The sequence below is a fragment of the Gekko japonicus genome, unplaced genomic scaffold (assembly GCF_001447785.1).
Source record: "Gekko japonicus isolate JY-2015 unplaced genomic scaffold, Gekko_japonicus_V1.1 scaffold3632, whole genome shotgun sequence".
Classification (NCBI taxonomy): domain Eukaryota; kingdom Metazoa; phylum Chordata; class Lepidosauria; order Squamata; family Gekkonidae; genus Gekko; species Gekko japonicus.
The window spans coordinates 98,356-121,190 of NW_015171609.1; the positions used below are offsets into that span (position 1 = coordinate 98,356).

The 22,835-nt window shown below is 44.7% G+C and overlaps 1 protein-coding gene across 1 annotated transcript; it reads right to left on the minus strand.

Moving 5' to 3' along the window:
- Positions 1 to 595: 595 nt before the first annotated feature.
- On the minus strand, positions 596 to 12,510 carry LETMD1 (LETM1 domain containing 1). The gene is made up of 9 exons (XM_015419924.1): positions 12,292 to 12,510; positions 11,282 to 11,433; positions 9,167 to 9,282; positions 7,117 to 7,199; positions 5,290 to 5,476; positions 4,118 to 4,219; positions 3,675 to 3,827; positions 2,671 to 2,767; positions 596 to 1,675 (listed from the first exon to the last, which is right to left on the minus strand). The coding sequence occupies exons 1-9, from the start codon at positions 12,408 to 12,410 to the stop codon at positions 1,602 to 1,604; spliced, it is 1,083 nt and encodes a 360-aa protein (XP_015275410.1). The 5' UTR covers positions 12,411 to 12,510; the 3' UTR covers positions 596 to 1,601.
- Between the last annotated feature and the right edge of the window lie 10,325 nt (positions 12,511 to 22,835).

Sequence of the window (22,835 nt, forward strand, 5' to 3'; positions counted from 1 at the left end):
TCCCAAGAAAAATCAGAAATATTGCACTGTGAATGCCAGCATCTTTCATTGAATGCCGGTGGATATTGCAACTTGAAGCTAATACTTGCTCTATACTAGTCAGTGGTTCCTTGGACTAATGGCTTACCTCTTAAATGGTAAAATGCTAGGGAAGAACCTTTCCCAAGGGATACCGCTTACTCCCCTGCTGAGTCTGTGTGAGCTACAGAAATGCAAATTGTTTGGCTGCGAAGAACCTTTCCCAAGGGATACTGCTTACTCCCCTGCTGAGCTACAGAAATGCAAATTGTTTGGCTGCTGTAGCTAGAACTGGTCTGATCCCCGGTAGCAGGCTGGTTTGCCTTTCTTTCAGGGGAAACTCCTAAGCCCTTATTTAAAGAAAGGATTTGAGGTGTGGTTTATGGTGTGCAAATGCAGACTGCTTGTGGGCCAAAACATTTGCACTGGGTTGGGGGAGATAACAGTATCACAGGTTTTGTTTGCCACACGAGCCTAAAGCCCAATCCTGTTCTGGTGGTGTGCTAGTACCGTGACTTGGGAGTGAGACAGAAAACAAGTCAAGCAAAAACCGGATGGATCCAGACCCCTGCTGTGATGAGATTTTCTTTATTAGCCATCATTAATGGAATATTCTCAGATCACAATACAATGCATTCACTATCGTGCATTTGAGTTCAACCACTAAAGAAGGTGGGGCGGGGAATATTTATATTTAGGCGGCCTTGGCCGGAATTCCAGCTGCTTAAAGGGTTGGGGGTTTTTTTTAAAAAAGAAGTTTGATTTAACCAAGGGATTTTTGCTTTGGGCTGAGTATATAATACTTTTTCCTTAAGTTTTATGGTAGCATTTAAGACAAGCGCAGAAAAGGGATGGAACCACTTCATAACCTGTTCTGCAAAAGAGGTAGCCATCACAGGCTGGAAATCCCCAGCTTCCCTATAACTCCAGCTTGCATTTTCTAATGATGTCTCTGAAAGCCAACACATCTGTCCAGCAGAAGTGCCACAGTTTAAGCACTTATTAGGATTTTAAATAGAACGGTATAGTTCTGAAGGAAAGAACTAATAACCAGGCTTTGATTATGCTCTTGCAGCATACTGTAACAACTCGGGAATGGTTCACTGAGCTACCACCCATAATTTAACTTTTTCTTATTTTAGGGGGTGAGAGGCAGCACAAAAGCTCTTCTCCAAAGAATCAGGTAAGTGCCAGGGTTTGAGGAAATCGGTTCTTTTGGTGGCATTCAAGAGCTCCTTCTCACTGTAGATAAGCAGTGGTAACAAGCATGGAATTTGAGCTTAGTCTGTCACTGCTGAGCCAGGCCAGCAGGCCTTGTGGAATTTACATTTCTTGTGGAGACATCTCCATGATGCTTGCAGGTTGTCTCTTTTCTCTGAAGATCAGAGCGAAAGATCTCACTCATCCTTAGTGCTTTGAACAGGATTATTAGCCTCTAGAGGAGGAATGACCTCTCCTGCTGGACTCCTGCCATCCTCTCTGGGGCAAGCAAAACCTCCGTTCCATTTTTCCGCCTGCTGTAGCCCAAGAGTCACTGTCACAGCATTTCTTCAGAAGTGGTCCAGGAGGGAACTGCACATTGGTCAGCCCTTGGAGGAAGAGAGGTAGTTGGTGGAAAGTAAGACCATGCCATGGGCCAAGAGTGATGCTTCAGTTTCTGAAAGACAAGACAGTATCGTGGTTGCTGTAGTTATCTATTGTACTTGCAGAGAAAGAGAGATGGCTGTAACAGACTGCCTTTTGGGTTCCTGGGGGCCTTTGAGGTATAAAAAAGACCAGATGACCACTGAAACTGAGACTTCAGCCATGTTCCTGTGCCTTTGAACACTGTGTTCTGATTACAACCCAAGGGTTGAGACAGTGCTCCTCGTGTTTTCTTTCATTCCTTAGGCACTCCTCCCTCAGCTGCTGATTTCTTCCTTAGCCTTGGGCTTAGTCATGCCTCAATCCACTCACCTCTCCCCCAAATTCTCCTGCCAAATCTATTTGCTAGCCTTGAGGCATCTCTGCAAATCCCTGCCGTGGCTTCACAAAAACACTTCTTGTCCTGAGATTGAAAGTGCTCTCTGGGGTCAAGTGAAAAGAGTGGCAGCCATGGCAAAGAAGGCTATTCTGGGTACTGAAACCCCACCTGACCAAATTAATTCCCTCCTTCACCTCTGAATGTTGCCATATTTTAGCCACGTGTCAAGTTTTTGGTCTGAAGAGGGATACACTAGAAATGTTAATTTAAAAAGCACAAGCATGCAGCCCTGAAGAATCTTGGCGCTCATTTGCGATTTTAACCTGCATCTGACCTGCAGTCGAGGGGTCAGTTCTAAGGTTCTGCAACTTCCCCAGCGGCATGTTCATTGCCACAGATGCTGGCTCACAGTCTGTCATCATACTAGCTCTTTAGAAGGTTTCCACTGATGAGAGGTTGAACTGGGAACTGTGAAGAGACAGTAGCCTTTGCACACTGATGAGGGAAGAGCCTCTACCTTGCTACGGGAGGGAAGGTGTGAGCAGAAGTTGACAGGAACAACAGAGGCCAGTGGTTGGGTTGTGAATACCACCAGAGCAGGAGAGCAGAACCCAACTTTTCCCAGTTTGGCTGTGTGAGTGAGAATATTCGTAACAGAAGCTCCCTTGGCCAACTACATTCAGTCTTACCTTTCAGTGAGCAAGATAGTTCCAGCCACTGGTCTAGCCACAGCCTGCACTGTAATGGGCTGAAACGGACAGAATTCAAGCCCCGGGTATAACAAGCCTGCAAAAGATTCAAAAAGCATACTGTTGCACTCAAAAAGATGCCTCAGTTTGGAAGTCAGGTACCATGCTCTGCTGGCTGTACATCCTAACACAGGAACTGGTTTAAGAATTGTTGTTTTTTGTCACCCCAGTCTGCCAATTTTTAACCTTTCTTAAATAGGCCATGTGACAATGAGAGAGCAGGTAAGCAACAGTCCATAACAGGATATGCATGGCCTTAGAGTACTTGCTGTTCAGAGTTGCAGACATTCAGGATCTTGAGGGCATCAAGAAACAAACTTTGATCCACTTATGTTCTTGAGGAGCTGCTGTTGAAATCCAGAAGCTCAGGTAAAAAATGAAAAGCACTGCTGCGTGCATAGATCTTTCCATACATCTCTCTGGATCAGGACTCCTAACATTTTTACAAAAGGGGAAAGTATAGCAGCATTCCAAAGTGTGTTAACTATTCTTCATTTGATTGTATGAGCTGTTCTCATTGGCATCTGCATCCCATACCTAATATTAGTTGGTGATATTTATATTATTTAAATGCCCTGACCTGGATAGCCCAAGCTAGCCTGATCTCATGAAATCTTGGAAGCTAAACACGGTCAGCCTTGGTTAGTACTTGGATGAGAGACTGCCAAGGAATATCAGGGTTGCTATGCAGAGGCAGGCAATGACAAACCATCACTGAATGTTGCCTTGAAAACCCTACGGGGTCACACTAAAGTGGCTGTGGGTTGACAGGCAAAAAAATCATTTAAATGAAATATTTTCATTACCGTGTTCCCCCTCCCCTTTCTGTTGGGAAAGATTTATAGTAAATGGATGGGGCGAAACTGGCAAGGTATGATCACTTCTCAGCCAACAGGGGACACTATTGTGTAGCTCTCCTACTGGGCCATAAAATTCCGTCTCACCACTTGCGCTTCCTCATCCGACAGCTCTCTCACTCCCAGTTTCAGCATGGCTCGGTCCAGGTGGGACAGTTCTAACAGGTGAGTCCGCAGGCGGTATCTTAGGATGAAAGGTGGCAAGCGAGGTGTCAGGAACAGAATGCGACTTAGAACTTTCTGAAGAGAAATAAGGAAGTCCACAAATGCTTCAAAACCATCCTGTTTCCCAGACCAAAATTTGGTGCGAAGGTAATTCATCCTTCCTCTCCCCCCCCCTTCCCAAATAAACCCAGGCAGCATAAACCCACAGTGGTAAGGTCTAATAGTCACTACGATGCCATGGGCCATATCTATAGCTCCTTGAGACTGTCAGTTGAGGACCAAGTGGAAATACAGTAAGGCCAAAGGATGGATAATACGTTCATAAAGGGGGCTGCCATTATGATGTCATTTTTAATGGCACTTACCACTTGTTGAACACTGAGCTTTTGGATGCTAAAGGGATGCCCGTCAAATAATGTCCTCACGGCTTTAAGTTCTATTACATCTGGGTGGGATCCTTCCTGCACCTTGAAGAAGATAAGAGCTTAGTGTGGACAAGCTTTTAAATGTCTTCCAAGAACAGAGGAAGACGCAAGAGACATCTGCTGAGGTCCATACAAGACCCTGCACACAAAATGTATCCTGCTAATCGGTGTCTAACTGGAGTATACATTATTTTCATGCCAGCAGCAAGAGAGAACTCCCTCTTGTCCTGATCACTGTGTGCAGGGATATTCTCTCAATCTGCCCTGCTTCACACCTTTACCGGGGGGAGGAGAGGGGGAGTTGCTGGGCCAGGGAGCTAGAGCATCCACCAACGCTTGGGTTGGATCTGAAGGTGGTTGAATACGTGAAGCTGCCTTTTACCAAATCAGATCCTTGGCCTGTGAAGATCAGTGTTCTCTACTCAAAACTGGCAGCAGCTGTCCATGGTCACAGATAGAGGTCTTCCACATCACCTACTATAAAATCCTTTTTACTGGAGATGCTGGGGATTGAAGCTGTGGTCTCCTGGCATGCCAAGCAGATGCTCTACCACTGTGCCTTGGCTTTCTCGATTGACAGAAGGCCTTTCTCCAAGCAGAATGGAATGCTCCTCTGCCAGCCCACTGTACTCTCCAAAACACGTTTATTTCTTCAGTGGGGAAGGGGAAAGGAGACAATATCAACTTTCTCCTCTGTCTTGCATGACTGGAGTTCTGCTGACGGAAGAGGAAGAAAGGAGCAATTTCGCCTCCTTTCCCACTCCCAACCCATGTGGCTGTTACTACATGTGGGTTTTGTGAGTCTGGAAGAAGTTGCTAGAAGGTAGGAAAAAGCCATAAAGATTGGTGATCCTTGTGTGGACCTTGTATAGTCCTTGCACTTGATCCAGCCCTGTATCTCCAGGGTGGTTAGTGTGCAGTTCAGGTCTTAATTAATGATAGTTTTTAAAATCATCTCAGTGAACTTTCATAAGGTTATACTGGTAAGATGACTATGACTGTGCAAAGGATAAGCCATCTTGCAATATGAGTCAAAAGAGCAAGTTGGATACCTAAAGACCCACACAACTGTCTCCCTGCCTGCCTGGTGATTTTATTTTAGGATTATATACCTTTCTGCAGAGATGTAGCATTCGTTTTCGAAGCTGTGGATCAGCTAGGGAATGAGACAGGTGCATTAGGTCATCAACCACTTCGGCATATGCCTCCTTCCTTGTACTGTGATACGCATCCAGAAACTCAAGTTGTTGTTTGGGAGTCCAAAAATGGCGTACCAAGAGTTGTCTTGGGAACAGATACCTTGGGAAGGAGAAACCTTTCAGAAGAAGTGGCATAATTCCCAGCTAAGATGCAGTAAGGGTACATACCTGCCCAGGGCTATCTGTACTGTGCACTGATAAACACCATAAAGGCATATCAAAAATTTTTAGGTGTCAAGACAAGTTAAATTTTGCACCAAAAAGAAGTGAATCCTGCAGCTTTTAACTACTCAAGTGTGTGTGTTCTATGCAATGTATTCTGCTCCATCTAGTCAAGGGAGGGACAAACAGCTTTGCAGAAACTGAAGCCTTGGTCTGTGGAAATGCCACTGAGCCTCCCCCACTCCCCGGGAGAATCAGACCTTGCTCTCATGTTCTCAAACTACCTTCATGGTCCAGAATGCTAACACATGCTTTTATTTTTATTTTTAAAAAATGCAAGCTGTAGTTCTTAGGATGGTGAATTCTTTGCCCAATAGCAATTGCTTTTTAAAATTTTTTTTACACTTGTGTAGATAACACAGCACCACACAAAATACAGCTTCCTCTGTGCTGCAGTCACAGGCCAGAGAAATGGAAGCTCTTCAGCCACAGACTCATTGGATTGATTGAACAACTCATCTTTAGGTTCTCTACAAAATGGGAATTACGTCTTATGTATGGCAGTTATATGATTTGACCATAATAGATTGTAAAATTAACCATAATAGATGACAAAATTAAGATGTTGTTTTGGTGATACAAAGGAGGGGGCTGCTTCAAAATACTCCTGTCTTGCTAGCAAGTGGTATTGTAGCTAGACTTAAATTTAACAAAAAACAGTTGGAAAAATCCAAAGCTGCCACTATGTAAAAAAATTGGCTGTATAAAGACAGTGAAGATTATTAGAAGTGAATAAATTATATTTTAAATAACTAGAAAAGGGACAGTTTCTAAAATGTCTTCTGGGAATATATCAATCCTTCCTATGGAATCAAGGAACGATTTCTGCCTTGAATTTGGGTTGAATCTTACATATTGAGTTGTCTTTCCTTCTGGTGTTATCTCCCACACAATGCTTTATTTCAGAGCCAGGTGCATTTAATATCAGTTATGTATAAAATCTGTCTTTAAACTGTGTGTAAGAAAGTTATAAAGGGATTGTGTCCTAGAACAGAAGGCACCAAATAGAATTTAAGCTTCCCCTCCTTATATCTATATAGACTCATTTTTTTAATCATCTGTTTTGTTTTTTAAATTCCAGGGATTTAGAAAAGCAGTTTAAGTGTTCTTCTGAAAACAGTGCTGAAAGAAAGTTTCCAAAGTGGGTGGCTGACAGCTGTACACACACATTCTACAGGAGCTAACCAAAAATCTTTTCATGCCACAGATACCAGGGCATAAAGCAAAAATACAGAATTCTGCCTCAGAGCCCACAAGCAGAGAAAGTGCAGGTTTCTGATTCAAAAGGTATGTTCTTCTTTGATCTATTTTTGTAGCAGCTAAAGCACAGAGCTGTACTGTAACAGTGTCCTCATCAATGAGCTAGGAAGAGCACTTAGCAGCTGATGAGCAAAGAAACCACGAACCACTTATGACAAATGCCATGCCTGCTGAGTGACAGGGCCAAATTAAACTGCTACACTTTCACCATAAACTATGTGGACTCTCCATGTAAACAGGCACAAAACATATACTTACATGAGCAAAAGAACCAGGTAGTTAGCAAAGGGTGGAATTGCGAGAATCCCAATAGGAATGGCCTTGATCAGATCTCTGCGAAACTAAACACACAAAACACGATTAGTATGGCTGCAAGGTGCAATCCATGTAGCTATAGCAACCAGGAGAGCTGATGAGCAGGTGAAGGGACTGATGGGGCAGTGGTGTAGAAGGCAGCTGCTGCCTAGCCTGCCACTGGCTGTCACTTTTAAGTGCCTGGAGGCAAGCTAGCGGTTGTAGTTTCACTGGCATTCCAATTGGAAACTGCTTCTCAAAACAGCAAGGCTGGGTTTTTGTATCCCCACAAAAAAGAACTCCCTCCTTACTGCAGAAGCGTTAAAATCTCTAGTAAAGAGCAAGCACCGAGATAGACTGGTGGTAAAAAAGTGACAGCTATGTACCTGTGACCAATGCTCTCTCTAAGCTGTGGACTCTTGTGAGCGAATATTCTACTTTGTGAGCTACTGGAATTAAAGCTGAGCAAGTGATTTGCCTACTGCATAATTTGCCCTGGAGCCATCCTTCCTCAGCTAAGGCAAAAATGTGTGAGTCAGAGGCTAAAAAACTGTGAGCTAGCTCACACGAACTTAGCTTAGAGGGAACACTGCCTGTGACTTACTCTAGGCTACATTCCTAAGGGCACTTTCCCAGGAGTGAGCCCCACTGAATAACTGACTTATCTCTGAGTAGAGCTACTAAAGATTATAGATCCCTTAGTGTGCTATGTCTACTGTGTTATAACCTGTGTGTGTAAACAGCACAAGGAAAGGCTTGCAGGGTTGTGACCCCCATAACGAGAAATGCTGTGGGTTATGTTTCTACAGACTTTGGTTTGGGTAGATGTGCCTAGTTGTTTATACTTGTGATGGACAGTGTATTCCTAATCCTCAGCGTCCTACTTCCCTCTACTCAGTGGGGCTCCTAGGAATGTGGGTGTTGGATAGTGAAGAGAGTCATTGCCCATGGGCCTGAGAGATTATGCAAGCATGTTAGGTGGGCTACTGAAATAGCAGAGAGCAAGCTTGTCCATGCAATTATTTTCTTTATTGGCACCAATACAGCTATCAATGAGAAGGAATAAATGCAGAGAAGTGGGAGGAAAGTGAGACGCTGTATTTTCCCACAAGAAGTTTAGGCTGTGTTCACACGGAGCATTTGCCGCGCTGACGATACGGATGGTAGGCGGATTTTCCGGGCGTGATCACACCGCAACATCTGGGAAGCATAGAGCTCCCCTGGCTAACCCGAGGCTTCCCGCCGAAGATGCGGAGTAAAAAACTAGTACCTCCGAGGTACTAGTTTCCGGAAACCGCAGGGCAAGGGCGGGCATCTGATCGCATTTCCGGTGGACTTACGTGGCATCCACCGCCCGCTGCTGCTGTTAGTCGCACACAAGGCGTTTTTTGTCTCCCAAGTCTCCGTAGGTTGCGCAACAGTGCCCAACAGCGCATGCGCACAAAGAGCGATTGCTAGTGCGATCGCGCCGCGCGGCTTCTGTGCTGCGCTGCAGGATACCCGTCTGGTCGGCATCTCCCCCCTTACCACGGGACCTCGACTGGGACGTGTGCTCGGGCGGCCACACGTTAGATTCCTCCGGGGCAATTAGCCACGCCTCCCCCCTGCGATATTCGGCCTGTGTGACCGGGGCCTTAGTCAGTTTGTTGAAGCAGGCAGAACTCAGTGAAGTCAGCCTGGGATCCAGAAGACCAGCACAATTATCCCTGCCTGCAAAACAGGGGCATACGGGATGACAGTCTAACTGGGCCATCTCAGAATAGTACTAACAGCAGAAAACTGTTATCTGTACCAAACAAAAGCCAGCTAGCATCCAGTACAGCCCCGATTCACTTGTAGGACTCCTTTGCAATACAAATGGGGGTAGTTAAGCAGGATTTCTCATGCAGAAAAACAGAAGCCTTTGCCCACATGTGAGAACTACAGAGCACATGGAAATCACCAGGAAGAGTACAGGTCAAACATTGGTCTCTGGAATTCTGCTAGGAACAGCAGGTCCCATATCAAAGCCTACCTGCCTTAGTCTCTCCATCTCCCTGTATGGAAGCTGATAAAACTGGATGTTTTTGTGTGCCATGTTGGCCTTTATTCTTCTTATGTCTTTTACCTCTGTATAGAATACCCGGATCCCTGTATGGAAGAAACAGACTTTCAGATCTATAGAAATGTTCTTTCTGTGATGTCTGTGCCAAAGCCCTTCCTGAGCCTTTCACCTTTCCTTTGTTTAAATACACAGCACGAATGCATGACGCAATGCCAAAAGATCAGTCTTCCTCATTCTCTTATCTCAAGTTGATTTTTGTGGCCTACTTTAGCTCTCATACTTTCCTATCTGTAAAACCTTAGTTAACTGCATCATTTTTCACATGGTTTCACTAGTTTCCAGGATTTCAGTTGAAAAGGTAGGTATGGGTGTGGAGAGCCCAAACTCTGACACTTTGATGGTTCTTCACAATGTGGCCCTAGTCTGACTGCATCCTCGTCCACTAAGACCCTTTAATGTCATCACCCTTAGGTGCTTGTTTGGTGACGCCACAAGACACTCATGCTAGCTGCTGTACAGTTGCGACTTATAAAAATCAGTGGAGAAAACTGGTGCCTTACGGAAAGCAGCAGAGAAATCATGGATTAGTGCCATTGTTATTAAACTGTTCTTGAGAATCTAAAGCTAGAAGCTTGGTAATGATAGAAACGCGTCTCTGAAAGGCAGCTTGTCCACAACTCTTGACATAGTAGCATCCACTGCTGTTCCCTTTTAGCTCACAGTAATTGAAAAGTGTTGGATATGTTCAACTTGCCCTACAATCTTCTACAACAATGCAGGGATTCTGGGCTCAGAGATTCCACAATATACACCTCCATGAGGAAAATGCTCCCTAAAGGTAAGCCACTGGGCTACAGTGGCTGCGGTCACACGTAACAGAAGTCACACAAGTGAGACGGAAAACAGCCGGAGTTTCCGGGCGCGATCTCACCAGCACATCTGGGAAGCGTAGCACTCCCGTGGCTCAACCGAGGCTTCCAGCCGAAACTGCGTGGCAAAAAACTAGTACCTTGGAGGTACTAGTTTCCGGAAACTGCGGGGCAAGGGTGGGCGTCTGATAAGGTGGGGTTTTTTTGTCCAAGTCTCTGTGGATGCGCATGCGCACCCAACGGAGCATGCGCATTTGTCATGTACACAAAAATAAAAAACAGTTTGCCGCGGCGCGCACTTCTTCGTTGCGCGCCGGCTTGTCCTGTGATCGGCACCTCTCCCTTCCCATGGAACCTCCACGGTACCTCCACAGAACCTCCACAGGAGGTCTGATCGCGTAACTGCGCAGTAGTTTGCCCCAGGGCAAACAACCACGCTTCTCCTCTGCAGTTTCCTGCCCGTGTGACCGGGGCCAGTGTTTAATTTCCAAGTTGAAAACTTGAGTTCAAGACCTATGAAATTCACTGGTAGCTGTGGGCATGCCACTCACTTAGTCTAATAACCTATTTCACTAGACTGTTGCAAGAAAAAAATGGCATTCCATTTGTATCCTAAATTTCTCCCAAGAATCCCAGCTTTCACACATGGAATGGAATGAGGTGATGGAACCTTGTAGGGGAATAGACTGCAACACTACAGGTAGCAGGTGGTTGATTCTGGCTTTGAATGTTCCTACAAGTAAGAGATACCTGCATACAAACAGAAAAATAGCACAGCAGAGGGAACAGTTGTACTCCATCTCTTTGTTTTCAATGCTGGTTTCCTATTTGTAGGGAGTTAGACATAAGAAAGCATTCTAAAAATGATCCATGATTCTCTACCTGCAGTCTGATGCAATCCATTCTGCCACCTCCAGTCTCTGCCAAATAATTGCTATGTATGTATGAATCAGTTTCCTTACTTCTCAGTTTCTCATTTCTCTCCCTTCCACCCCCACTCTCAAATTAGATTGTGTACCCAGGAATTACACCATAGACATCACTAGGAGAGAGCTTCTAGTAACCTAAACAAGGAGATGTGGGATCTGCTCTCCACATATGATTTTGCTCTGATTCAGTCTGTATAAATGATTTGTTCATATACTCACGCTGCTTAAATCATGAAAGCTGTGCAAGGGTTTTGGCTAGGTGTTAATTTCTTCTAGTTAACACCTACCTTTGAGAAAAGTTGAATAGAGCACATAGAAACGTGGGAATGTCCTTTCCAAAAATCTTTCATACTTCTCATTTATGTATTTGGCTTTTGAGACCAGGGCAGAAATAACAGTTTTGGAGTTTGCCTTTGCAGAGAATTGGCGCACTGGTGGTCTGCAACAAAAGAAAGCCCATGCAAGTATGTGCATTGTTATTGAATAAGTCTTTCATGCCCTTTAGATTTCACACACACAAAAGACACAGCTACAGGAACCAAAAATAAACTACTAGGGAGGAGTAGCTGTATCTGACTGATGCACCATGGCATCATAACACAGTATAAAGCAAGTCTAATGCTCCAGAAAGATGGAGCAAGTGTCCACAGGAATCAGGGACAAGATGTGATAAAATACACAATTTCGTCCATTCTCATCGCTACACAAGGCAGCGAAAATGATCAAAACGTTGGGGGGGGGGTCTGTTTAAAGAAAAGAGAAGGGGGGCATGATATTCCAGCACTGATATCTCAGTCGCAATGAAACAAAAAGGAGTCTTACAGCACCTTTAAAAATTTAATGAATTAATTCCTGCTCACAGGTAGAGAATCTGCTTTGCATGCAGAAGATCCCAGGCTCAATACCTGGCACGGCCTGCGCCTCAGAGGTCTTCTGCCTCACCTGCTACCAGATCTTTCTGATCAACCCGACCCTGAGGAGCTACAGCCTTTCAGGCAATATTTCGGCAGAAGGCAGCGTCTTGTGTGTTCACTGTGAAGTAAGGGGTGGGGGGTGGGGAGAGAAGAGGCGCTACAGTCTACTCCCAAGTTGTGAATGGCGACTGTGCTTTAAGAACCCTGTTCACAAAGTCCTCTCCTCCTGTGTGCATTTATAAGGACCCGCCGCAAGACTCCCTTTTTGTCTCCCCGGGTCAAGCACGCGAGGGGCTGGGGAGAGGAGGCAGCAGGTGGCCGAACGGGAGCGGCTGAGCTGAAAGCCGGGCGGTGTCCGCTCTCTCCCCCGCCCTCTCACTCACCTCAGCGCCGGCCAGGGCAGAGGCTCGGGCAGCCGCAAGGTCCGGTACACGGAGGCGGCCGGCACGGGAAGGCTGGCGAGACCGAAACGCAAAACGAAGCGGCAGCCTAGCCGCGCCATCCCGGCAACGCCCGACGAAGGGGCGAGGTCGTCGCTAAGGCGAAAAGGAGGTCAAATGGCAAAGGTCGCGCGGCCGCAAAAGACGGAAGCAGCCGCGGGAGAGCGGGAACAGCGCCGAGTCACGTGACATCAGGCGGAAGGGGCGCGAAGGGCACCACCTGGCGCGTCACTACAGGCGGAAGTGGGGAGAAGGTAGACGGTCTTCCCCCCCCCCCTCCGCAGATGATTAAGTGGATCGTCATTCTTTGTGCGCCGTATAGAGAGTCCAGCCACTGCCCCCTGTAGATTGAAGGCCGTACAACCAGGCTGTGACGTCACCGCATCCAGTCATAACAATCCCTGAACTCTGCAGTTGCCAGCTACTTTCACAAGTGTTTTAAATTGCATTTTCTCGTGTTCTCAACAAGATATTCTCTTGATTTTTTCACTGCAGTATTCCAGACACTTCACACTAGCTTACAGTGTTACTGAGTTCAGTTTCCCTTGCATATTTGAGTGCATGTTTCGTATATTTTACAAGCATATAATAGGGGAAAGTGGTGGATGTCTGTTGTATGATGGTATTGTCAAATAACTTCTGGTTTTCAGTATTACTTTTTATTTGCCACTGACACAGCAGGAGATAGAAATATGCACAAACTCATACTTCTTATTTAAGAAGTTTTCACATACAGTAAACTTCAATCTTAATCTCCAGTGACCCTAAAAAAAAACTACACAAGATATTGGTGTACATTCACAAACGTTCAAGGGAACCAACAGATGTAAGTACAACAACAATCAATCTTCCTATGGAACTTCCTTTGAGTAAATTAGTAAATTAGAGGAAAATATAGAAACTACACATTGTGGCCTTCAATGAATCTAAATCTCCCCAGTTGTCATTTCAACTCACGTTGTTGCAGTTCAGGGGCAAATATATGTGAAAGGCTTACACTAGCTTACAGTGTTACCAAGTTGGACGGCCTTCAATATACAGGGGGCAGTGGTCCAGCCCTGTTCGTTTGTTGAGGCGACCGGTGAAGAGTCCGGGGAGGGGGGGCTTAAAGGCCTGGCTCGCGCGCACCAGGAGGGGAATGAGCTGGTGGGACGCATGGCTTCACTTCTAGCTACAGACTGTGGGTTCCGCCTTTGAACGTTTCCGTGTGTTATAAAAGAGTCCGTATAAGTAGAGCAGGAGAAAGAAAGGGTGTGTCTACCTGTCTTTGCTTGCTGGACGGCAATCGATGGTAAAAGTAACCTACATTTTTTTTAAATAACATTTTTGTTCCAAATTTTCATGTGCAATCATCAATTATCAGTATGAAATAGTCAAATACACTTAAGTAGGATAGTAGCATACAAATTGTAAACTCAGTGTAACCTACATTTCTTATTGGTATGGGGTGGGAGTGAAGCAGAAGACGGGAGGTAGGGAGCACATCAGCCACTTTTTAAACCGGTACTCTTTGTTACCAACGTGTACTCGTTTACTTTCTCCTGTGCTGTGCTGTGCTGTCTTTCTAGATTCAGCACGGTAGTTTGCTTTTGTAACACAGAGCTTTCCAAAACGGGTTCTTCTATGTAGTGTTGCCAGTCTCCAGGTGGGACCTGAAGATCCCCCGGAATTACAACTCATCTCCAGACAACAAATATAAGTTCCCCTGGAGAAAATGGCTGCTTTGGAGTGTGAACACTACGGCATTTGAGGTCCCTCCCTAAGCCCCACCCTTGACAGGCTCCACCCCCAAAATCTGCAGGAATTTCCCAACCTAGAGTTGGCAACCCTGCTTCTAGGCGGTCTGAAATGGTGCAGGTTTTTCTGCCGCCACTTTGTAGAATTGTTCTCTCCCTTGCCAACTCTGCGCAGACCAGCAATAGTTGCCAAGCGTTCACTCCTGGGAAGGCTCATCTCATAAAAAGCGCTGGCTCTTTTGGTGGTGGCCCACTGCCCTATGGAGCTGCATATCAGAGGGGAGGCATGGAGTGTGTCTCTTGTTATATTCCATAAGATACATAAAGTAGCTTGTCTTGCAGCAGGCATTTGCTGGCTCCATTTTTGATGGTGATCATTTCCAGAGGCTGTTTTGTAAGTTGTTCATTGTTGAATTCCTTAGGCTAACCAATTTATACATTTCCTGACTAGCTGAAGTTTACTATGTTGGTTCTACTGGTTTGTTTTTACTAATTTTTGATAGTGTGTTTTATCAGTTTTTTGCAGCTGTTTAAAGCACATTTAGAAGCCAGTAGAAGTTATTAAAACAGATCCGATAAATGTGTGAATTGAGCCTGACCCATACATTGTGGCATACGTCTTTCTGGACTACAGCCCCATTTCCTCGGTGACATCTGGACTCTGTGGTTTCACAGAGAAATTTCTGCAGCATGCAAGAGAAAGGGGTAGTTGGGGAAGGAGGACGTTACTCTACCAGTAGGGACCTGAGGAATGATTCCCGTGGCTAAGGAATAGGTGTTTGTAGAGGATGGGTTAAATGCCTTCCTAGCGGAGGGGTAGCTGCTGGCAAACACTGGGAGTTAAACATTTTGTGGCAGCTACTAGCTACTTTCATATGAACCAACATGACCACTATGGTAATCTTCAGATGCACCCTCCATCTGAGTCTAGACAGGTGGAAACCCAAGAAAGGGCCTTCTCAGTTGTGGCACCCAAACTTTGGAACTCTCTCCCAATCAGTAAGACTCGGTTTTTTTAAAAAATATTTATTTTTAAAATTGTTTTACATGACCACTATGGTAATCTTCAGATGCACCCTCCATCTGAGTCTAGACAGGTGGAAACCCAAGAAAGGGCCTTCTCAGTTGTGGCACCCAAACTTTGGAACTCTCTCCCAATCAGTAAGACTCGGTTTTTTTAAAAAATATTTATTTTTAAAATTGTTTTACACAAATTTTACATATTATCTTTTAACCATGCGTTTTCATAATAGTTTTTTCCCTCCCCCCTCCCCCCTCCCTCCTATGCTATCCCGGTGCTTTAGTCCTATATTCCCAGCCACGGGCACAAAGTCCGAATCTTGCTCTGAATGTCTTTTCTTCCTTCTGTCGGTATCCATTCCAGGTACGTCTTCCACTTCATCGTGATCTCCGTAGTCTTGTCTTTCCATGTGGCCTTACGTTCCAGTTTTTCGATTATGTCGGACTGTATGAGATCAAACAAATAATTATGCCAGATTTCTACTGTCCATTTATTTTTGTTCTTCCAGCCTAGAGCTATTACTGCTTTGCCTGCTAGTATCATGGCTTTAAACACCCAAGTGTTTTGTAAATACAATATTGACTTATCTACATTTGATGTCATTTCCTTGTAAATTTTCCCTGCTAGCCCTTGTTTTGACTTTTGCATCTCTTTGTATAATGTTTCTATTGGTTCCTCTAGCCAACATTTCTCTTTTTCCTTTATCTTTTTAACCTTACTATACAGGCCAGTTATTCTTAACCAATGTTGGTTGCCCACCTCTTCTATTATCTCCTGTATGGGTTTTAGATTGCCTCCTCTAAACATATCTTTCATCCTATAATACCCTTTAGCTTTTAGCCATTCCCACCATTCGTTACCTGTTATATCCTTGTTTATAGATTTTAATGGTGCCCAGCTTGAAGTTTTTCTTAGCCATAACTCCTGCCACTTATTCCACGCTTCTAAGGCTGCATGTCTGGGACCTTTGGTTAGTTTGAGGTCTATTTTTGTGACTTTGCAAAGAGGCCCCCAGCAGCCAATGTGATTATTGATCTCGTTCTCAAATCTAACCCATTTTTGCTCTTCCCCTTCGCCTATTTCTAATAGGGACTTTATTTGGAAGGCTTCATAATAGCTGTTAAGCTCCGGGACTCCCCACCCTAGCTCCCCTTTGGGACTATATATCAATCTCTTTTGGGTTCTGTACTTCTTGCTCCCAAATACCCATTCTCTAATCACTCTGTTCCATTGTTCTAGCTTTTTACTGTGTGCTTCTAGTGGTATCGCCTGAAATAAATATATTAATTTGGGTAGCCAGAACATTTTAACACTTCTAATTCTAGTGGAGAGCCCTAGCGTTTTGTTTTTCCATTTTCTCATATCTTTTTCTATTTTCTTCCATATTATGTTGTAGTTACTTTCCGCGATTCTATCAATCTTTTTTTGTATCACTATCCCTAAGTATTTAAACCTTTTAGTTCCCATACCGATACTTGTAATTTTGTTTACTTCTTTTTTTTCTTCTTTATTCACATTAAGGTACATGATTTCTGATTTGGCCATATTTACTTTTAAACCTGAGAAACACTCATAATCCTCTAGTATAATTTTAATCTCTTTCATCGCTTCTTGGGGATTTGACATAACCACTATAATGTCATCTGCAAATAAATTAATTTTCATTTCTTCCTTCTTTGCTTTGAGACCATTTATCCTTACACTATTTCTTATTCTCTCAGCTAGCTGTTCTATCGCTATGGTAAATAGAAGTGGTGAGAGTGGGCAGCCCTGTCGAACTCCTCTCTGAATCTGAAATGTTTGTGATTTGTCATTGTTAACCTTAACCACTGCTTTCCCATCTCTATATATTTCCTGGATTGCTTTTCTAAAATTATCTCCCATCTTGTACTTTCGCATAACCTGCCACAAAAATCCCTGAGAGAGGGTATCGAAAGCTTTATAGACATCCAGTTTTAGGAGGACTAATTTTTTTTGTTGACCATGTTGCAGTACGTTTATTATGTTCCTAATCGGATGAGCAATATCCCTCCCCTTAATAAACCCATATTGATCTTCTTTTATTATATTAGGTATGATGTTCTTTACTCTGTTTGCCAAGATTTTAGCAAAGATCTTATAATCTTGATTAAGGAGACTAATGGGACGGTATGAACCTACTTCTTCCAGGTCTTTACCTGGTTTCATGATTACTATTATTTCTGTTTGTCTCCATGAGTCTGGGGCTTTCTCCCCCCTCAGTAAGACTCGATTTAAATCATGGTTTTCTACAAAAAAGGTCATTCTTGCTGGTCTTAATATTTACAACCCAGATGAAAGTTTCCTTTTTCGCATAATAGCTTTTCAGGTTTAGTTTTACAGTTACTTCAGAAAATTAATAATTGTTTGGTTATTTATCATTTGAAATAGATAGTTCACCTTGCAATGGTTCTTGGAATGGAAGGGGGCAGGACTGCATTATATGAAAATGTTAAATGGGGAAAGGAGTAATAAATTGAATAATTTGGGGAAAAGACTTTGTAAAGGAGAAGAGGAGAAAGAATCGTAATAATCAGTCATGTCCAACACAGGAGACCCAGTTTTGAATCCTTACTCTGTCCTGGAAAGTTGCTGGGTTATGTTGGGCCAGCTATCTCAGCTTAATATGTTGTCAAAGGCTTTCATGGCCAGAGTTCATTAGTTGCTGTAGATTTTCCGGGTTTTGTGGTCGTGGTTAATCTCCCTGACAAAGGTAGCTTTGACTCTCAGAAGCTTAAGAGCTATAACTCTCTCTGTCCACACGGTGGTTAAAGAAGTCCAAATAGTGCTGCTGGTCTGTTTGGTTAGGCTTCATTGATCCAATCTGTTTTGTTTTTTTAAAAATTACACCTAGGATAAAGAGAGCTATAACAAAACAGCTGTTATAGGGAGCCATCTAACAGGAGGTCTTTGTTTCACACACCAGCCAGTAGAGGGCGCTGTGAATTAACTTGCTGCTTCTCCCCGCAGTTTGTCTGCTGTTCTTCCCCCCTTCTAGCCTTGAGGTCCGCTGGGTACAGCAGGTGCCCAAATAGCTACCCAAGAAGGAAAATCCATGCACTTGCAGTTGCCCCACTGTAAGCTCCCTAAGAGGCTGATTAGACCTGGGGTCAGCCTAGTCCAGCATTCTGTTTCCAACAAAAGACACCGCTGGGAAGTCTGCAGATAGGCAAAACCCTTTCCCTGGTCCTTCTTCCCTGCAACTGGTTTTCTGAGAGCCACTGCCTCTGAACATGCAGGTCCCATTTTGCAGTCCTGACTAATAGTCTCTGGTAGGTCTACCCTGCATGAGTTTGTTGAGTCCTTATTCCGAATCATATAAGGACCAAACTAGATGACACGTTTCTTCCTAAGTCAGGTCAGGGTTTCCTCAGCTTGGGCCTTCTAAGAGTCAGATGTGCAGTGGAGGGACCCAACTTCTGATGTGCTCTGGGGCCTGATTGTATCAGGACCTTTGCACAGGGGAGCGGAAGGGCTTTGGCTGTCCTACCCATGAAATTGCCTCCAGTGGGCATTACTTGCCCCTTTGGGGTGAAGCTGCACATTTATGTTCTATTTATGTTATTTATAGTCTACCTTTCTCATTGGGACTCAAGGTGGGACTCCTGGCTCATGAAGTAACATATGGTCTAGTTAAGCTCTAAGCAAATGGCCATCACCATCTCTCATGGCAGTGAACTCTATTGGCTGATTACATATCGTATGAAGAAGCACTTTTGTCCATCATGGGATCTGCTGCGAATTGGGGGGGGGGGGCTGACCCTGAGCTTTAGTATGATGGGAGAGGAAGAAGAATTTCTCTCTGCTGTACTCTAGCAGTAGGGCACAGTATGCAACATGATTAGCAGGGAACAAAAATCACCCAGTTTATGTCCAGGTCACCAGGAAACCAGATGGAAGCAAGCTGAAGAAGGAGGTTTCAGTTTGCAAAATTATAGTTGCCTGACAGCAGCAACTGATGGTGCAGAATCTCGACCCCGAAGAAACAGAGACCGGCTGCGATTTCCCAGGGGAGTTTCATAATTTGCATGCAAAGACATTGGAGCCACTGTCCTTGAACATACCTAAAACATCTGGATCTAAGAACCATATTAGTGGGGTCAGTGACATTCTTCACAGCTCAAAAGCTCGTCTATCGCATATTTTTTCATCCTATCTCTCCTTCAAGGAGCTCAGGGTAACATATATCGTTCCCTCTTGTCCATTTTTCCTTCTCAACAATGACCCTGCAAGGTAGGTTACATTGAATGAAGAAGACAAGCCCTATGAGCTTTGTGGCTCAGTGGAGATTTGAACCTGGATCTCCCACATCCTAGTCTTGACACTCAGACCACTACACCATGCTAGGTCTCAATGTCATTTCGGACCCTGTCGGGGGACTATGCAATGGTGAGGAGCCATTTTATTGGGCTTCCTAGATTCTCTAGTTGCCAGAATGGTGTGGGAAGAAGACCTCATGAACTATGTGCTGTGATGTGGATCATAACGTATCAGTGGACCCTGAGGGAAGTTTTAGATGTGTACGCTAGACTTTGGCATGTGCGGTGCTCTCCACTGTGTCTACAAACGGGTAGGTATCTCTGGCCCTGTGCTTAAAGTCACATACCACCAAAAAGCAGTCCCTTTTCCAAAGTGACCCTAGGCAAGAAACAGGCATTCCGTATATGGGTAATGAACCCCCCCCCACTTTTTCGTAAAATATACTGTTATCCTTAAAAAGAATTTCAGGGTTTGATTGCTGCTATTGAAAACAGGTCCTGGAGTCCGCCTTGGTGCCAGTGGTATAAATTAAGCCTTGAAATGGAGTAGCCAGGGATCTTTATCCTTTACAGCTCAACAAGATTTGGGATCAGGTTAGTACTTGGCACTGTTATTGGGCAATTAAATGTAACTGGGGATGGTTAAAAGGGTTAAAAGATTGACACCGTTCATAAGAAGTACAAAGATGAAAAGTCTGAATGAAGTATAAAAAGCTAGTTGGAGATCTCCTCTCTTGGTTTTTAGTTAGTAGTGGGTTCTTTGCTTTCTCCCTTATATGTAGCTTTCCCTTTCCCTTTTTTCTGTTCTAGTTTTTGTAGAGTTTAAAAAATCAATAAAAAATCCCCTCCTGGGGCTTTAAAAAAAAAAAAAAGATTTGGGATCAGGTTATCTGAAGGTCCACCATCTCTCATAAGCTCCTGCCCAGGAATTAAAATCACAGGGAGAGGGCTTTTCAGGGCGCAGCCCCACATGATTATGAAACAGCCTCCCCAGGAAGGTACACCTGACCCCCCTCACCAATGTTTCCTCTAAGCTGAGTTAGTGTGAGCCAGCTCACAGTTTTGTAGCCTCCGGCTCACGCCTTTTTGTCTCAGCTCAGGAAGGAGGGCTCCAGAGCAATCTAATTTACGCAGTAGCCAAATTGCCTGCTCACAGCTTTCATGCCAGTAGCTCACAAGGCGGAACTTTTGCTCACGAGACTCCACGGCTTAGAGGGAGCCTTGCCCCTCACTTATGCTCTTTAGGAAGCAGCTGAATAAAGTTTTATTTAGGACTGCATTTGATTAAAGCAGTCCTAAACTGTGGTTTTAAGTTTTGGTTTTATGATCACCGCAGACTGTGACAGCAGCCATGAAATTAAAAGACGCCTGCTCCTTGGGAGGAAAGCGATGGCGAACCTAAACAGCATGATAAAAAGTAGAGACATCTCCCTGCCAACAAAAGTCTGCATGGTCAAAGCAATGGTATTCCCAGTAGTCACGTATGGCTGCGAGAGTTGGACTATAAGGAAGGCCGAGCGCCAAAGAATAGATTCTTTTGAACTATGGTGCTGGAGAAGACTCTTGAGAGTCCCTTGGACTGCAAGAAGATCAAATAAGTCAATCCTAAAAGCAATCAACCCTGACTGTTCCCTGGGAGGCCAGATAATGAAACTGAAGCTCAAATACTTTGGCCACCAAATGAGAAGGGAGCACTCACTGGAGAAGACCCTGATGCTGGGAAAGATTGAAGGTCAAAGAAGACAGGGACGGCAAAGGATGAGATGGTTAGACAGTGTCACAGATGTAACGAACATGAAGTTGAGCAAACTTCAGAGGACGGTGGAAGACAGGAAGGCCTGGCGTGATCTGGTCCATGGGGTCGCGAAGAGTCGGACTCGACTATGCGACTGAACAACAACAAACAATGTTTAATGTATAAGCTGCCTTGTGCTCCATTAAGGAAGAAAAGGGGCTAATAAATGTTTTAAATAAATCATTAGTGCTGCTGCTTCTGTTTCTCCCCTGACCTCCCCCCACAAACACCCAATCTGTACTGATTGTTACTTAAACTTCGCTGGTACTTTTAATATGGATGAGAACTTGGTTGGCAGGACAAGAACCGTGAGCTGGTAGAATGGGCTGAACCTCTTCAGACTGCAGGCAGGGGAAGTCATATTTTTTAATGCTCCTTCATGTAAAAACATGTAATGAATGAACATGTCAACGTGAGAGGCTCTAAACTAGCCACTCCCACACTAGAAGAAGAAGAAGAAGAGATTGGATTTATACCCCGCCCTTCACTTGGAGTCTCAGATTTATACCCCGCCCAGACACTTGGAGTGTCAGGGGATTCTTAACGTAGGGAGATTCTGAAAGACGTAACCCCTCGGCTGCCACTTGTACATTCTGCCGCCTCGTTCTACTGCCTAGACGAGTCAGACCAGTTCTAAGATATTTCGGCGCTTGGGGTGGACAGTTCAAAGGGCTTTGCCCTGCTAGCAATGAACATGGGACACAACCCACTGGAAAATTCTCCTGTCCAAACATAATTAAAATCAATGTACTGGTCTGGGTTATTTCAGTGGGGTTTGCGTGTGAGAACAGCTGTACCTCATAGATCAGATCCCACTGTGCCCTCTTTAACAGTGCTGAAAATCTGCCATCTGAAGCAGCAGCCTCACCTTGACTACAAGTAGGGCCACCTCTGGCTACGTGACCTCTCCCTCTCAGTACGTGAGCGTTTTCCCCATGGGGTGGGCTTTTGTGGTTTGCTGACACAATACAGCAGCCATGGAGTTTCCACATGGCAGATTTCTCCTTGAAGTGACATCAAGCCTCTCTAGGAGTTGCCGGAAACTCTTCCAGCAATTCCTAGACAGGCATAATGTCACTTCCAGGTTTTCTCTGGATGTGATACAACACCTTTGTTCCAACAATGTTTTTTTTTTAGTTTATTTTTCTCCTGCTGGCAAACAGTGGCATCAGGCAGCAGGGGTTGCCAGAGGGAGGTCTACCAAAGCAGGAGACCCGGCAGCCCTAAATTTCCTGCAGTTTCCCTGTTCCAGTCCCCTGGAGTGGAGATCCCACAGAGCCATCAGTGGGTTTCTTGTTTTTTAAAAAAATCAACAATTGACATAGTGTGATAGTGTTATAACAATCCATCAGGTTATCTGGATTTCCACCTTTTATATTTTTGTAAATTATGTCTCTAGCCCAGGGTCCCCCCCCTCCACCCTTTTGGAGCCTGTGGGCACCTTTGAAATTCTGACACAGGATGGTGGGTGCAACTGCAAAATGGCTGCCACAGGAAGTGGAGTTAGCCATACAATGGCTGTTGCAGCTTACCTTCAGTTATGCAGTGAAGATCCTTGTGGTGAGGTGTACGGTTGCCAGGTCTGATCGTCACACCGGTGGGGGGGGGGTTGGGGGGGGGTCCCGGGGGTGGGGGGGGACGCTGCGCAACATGCATCC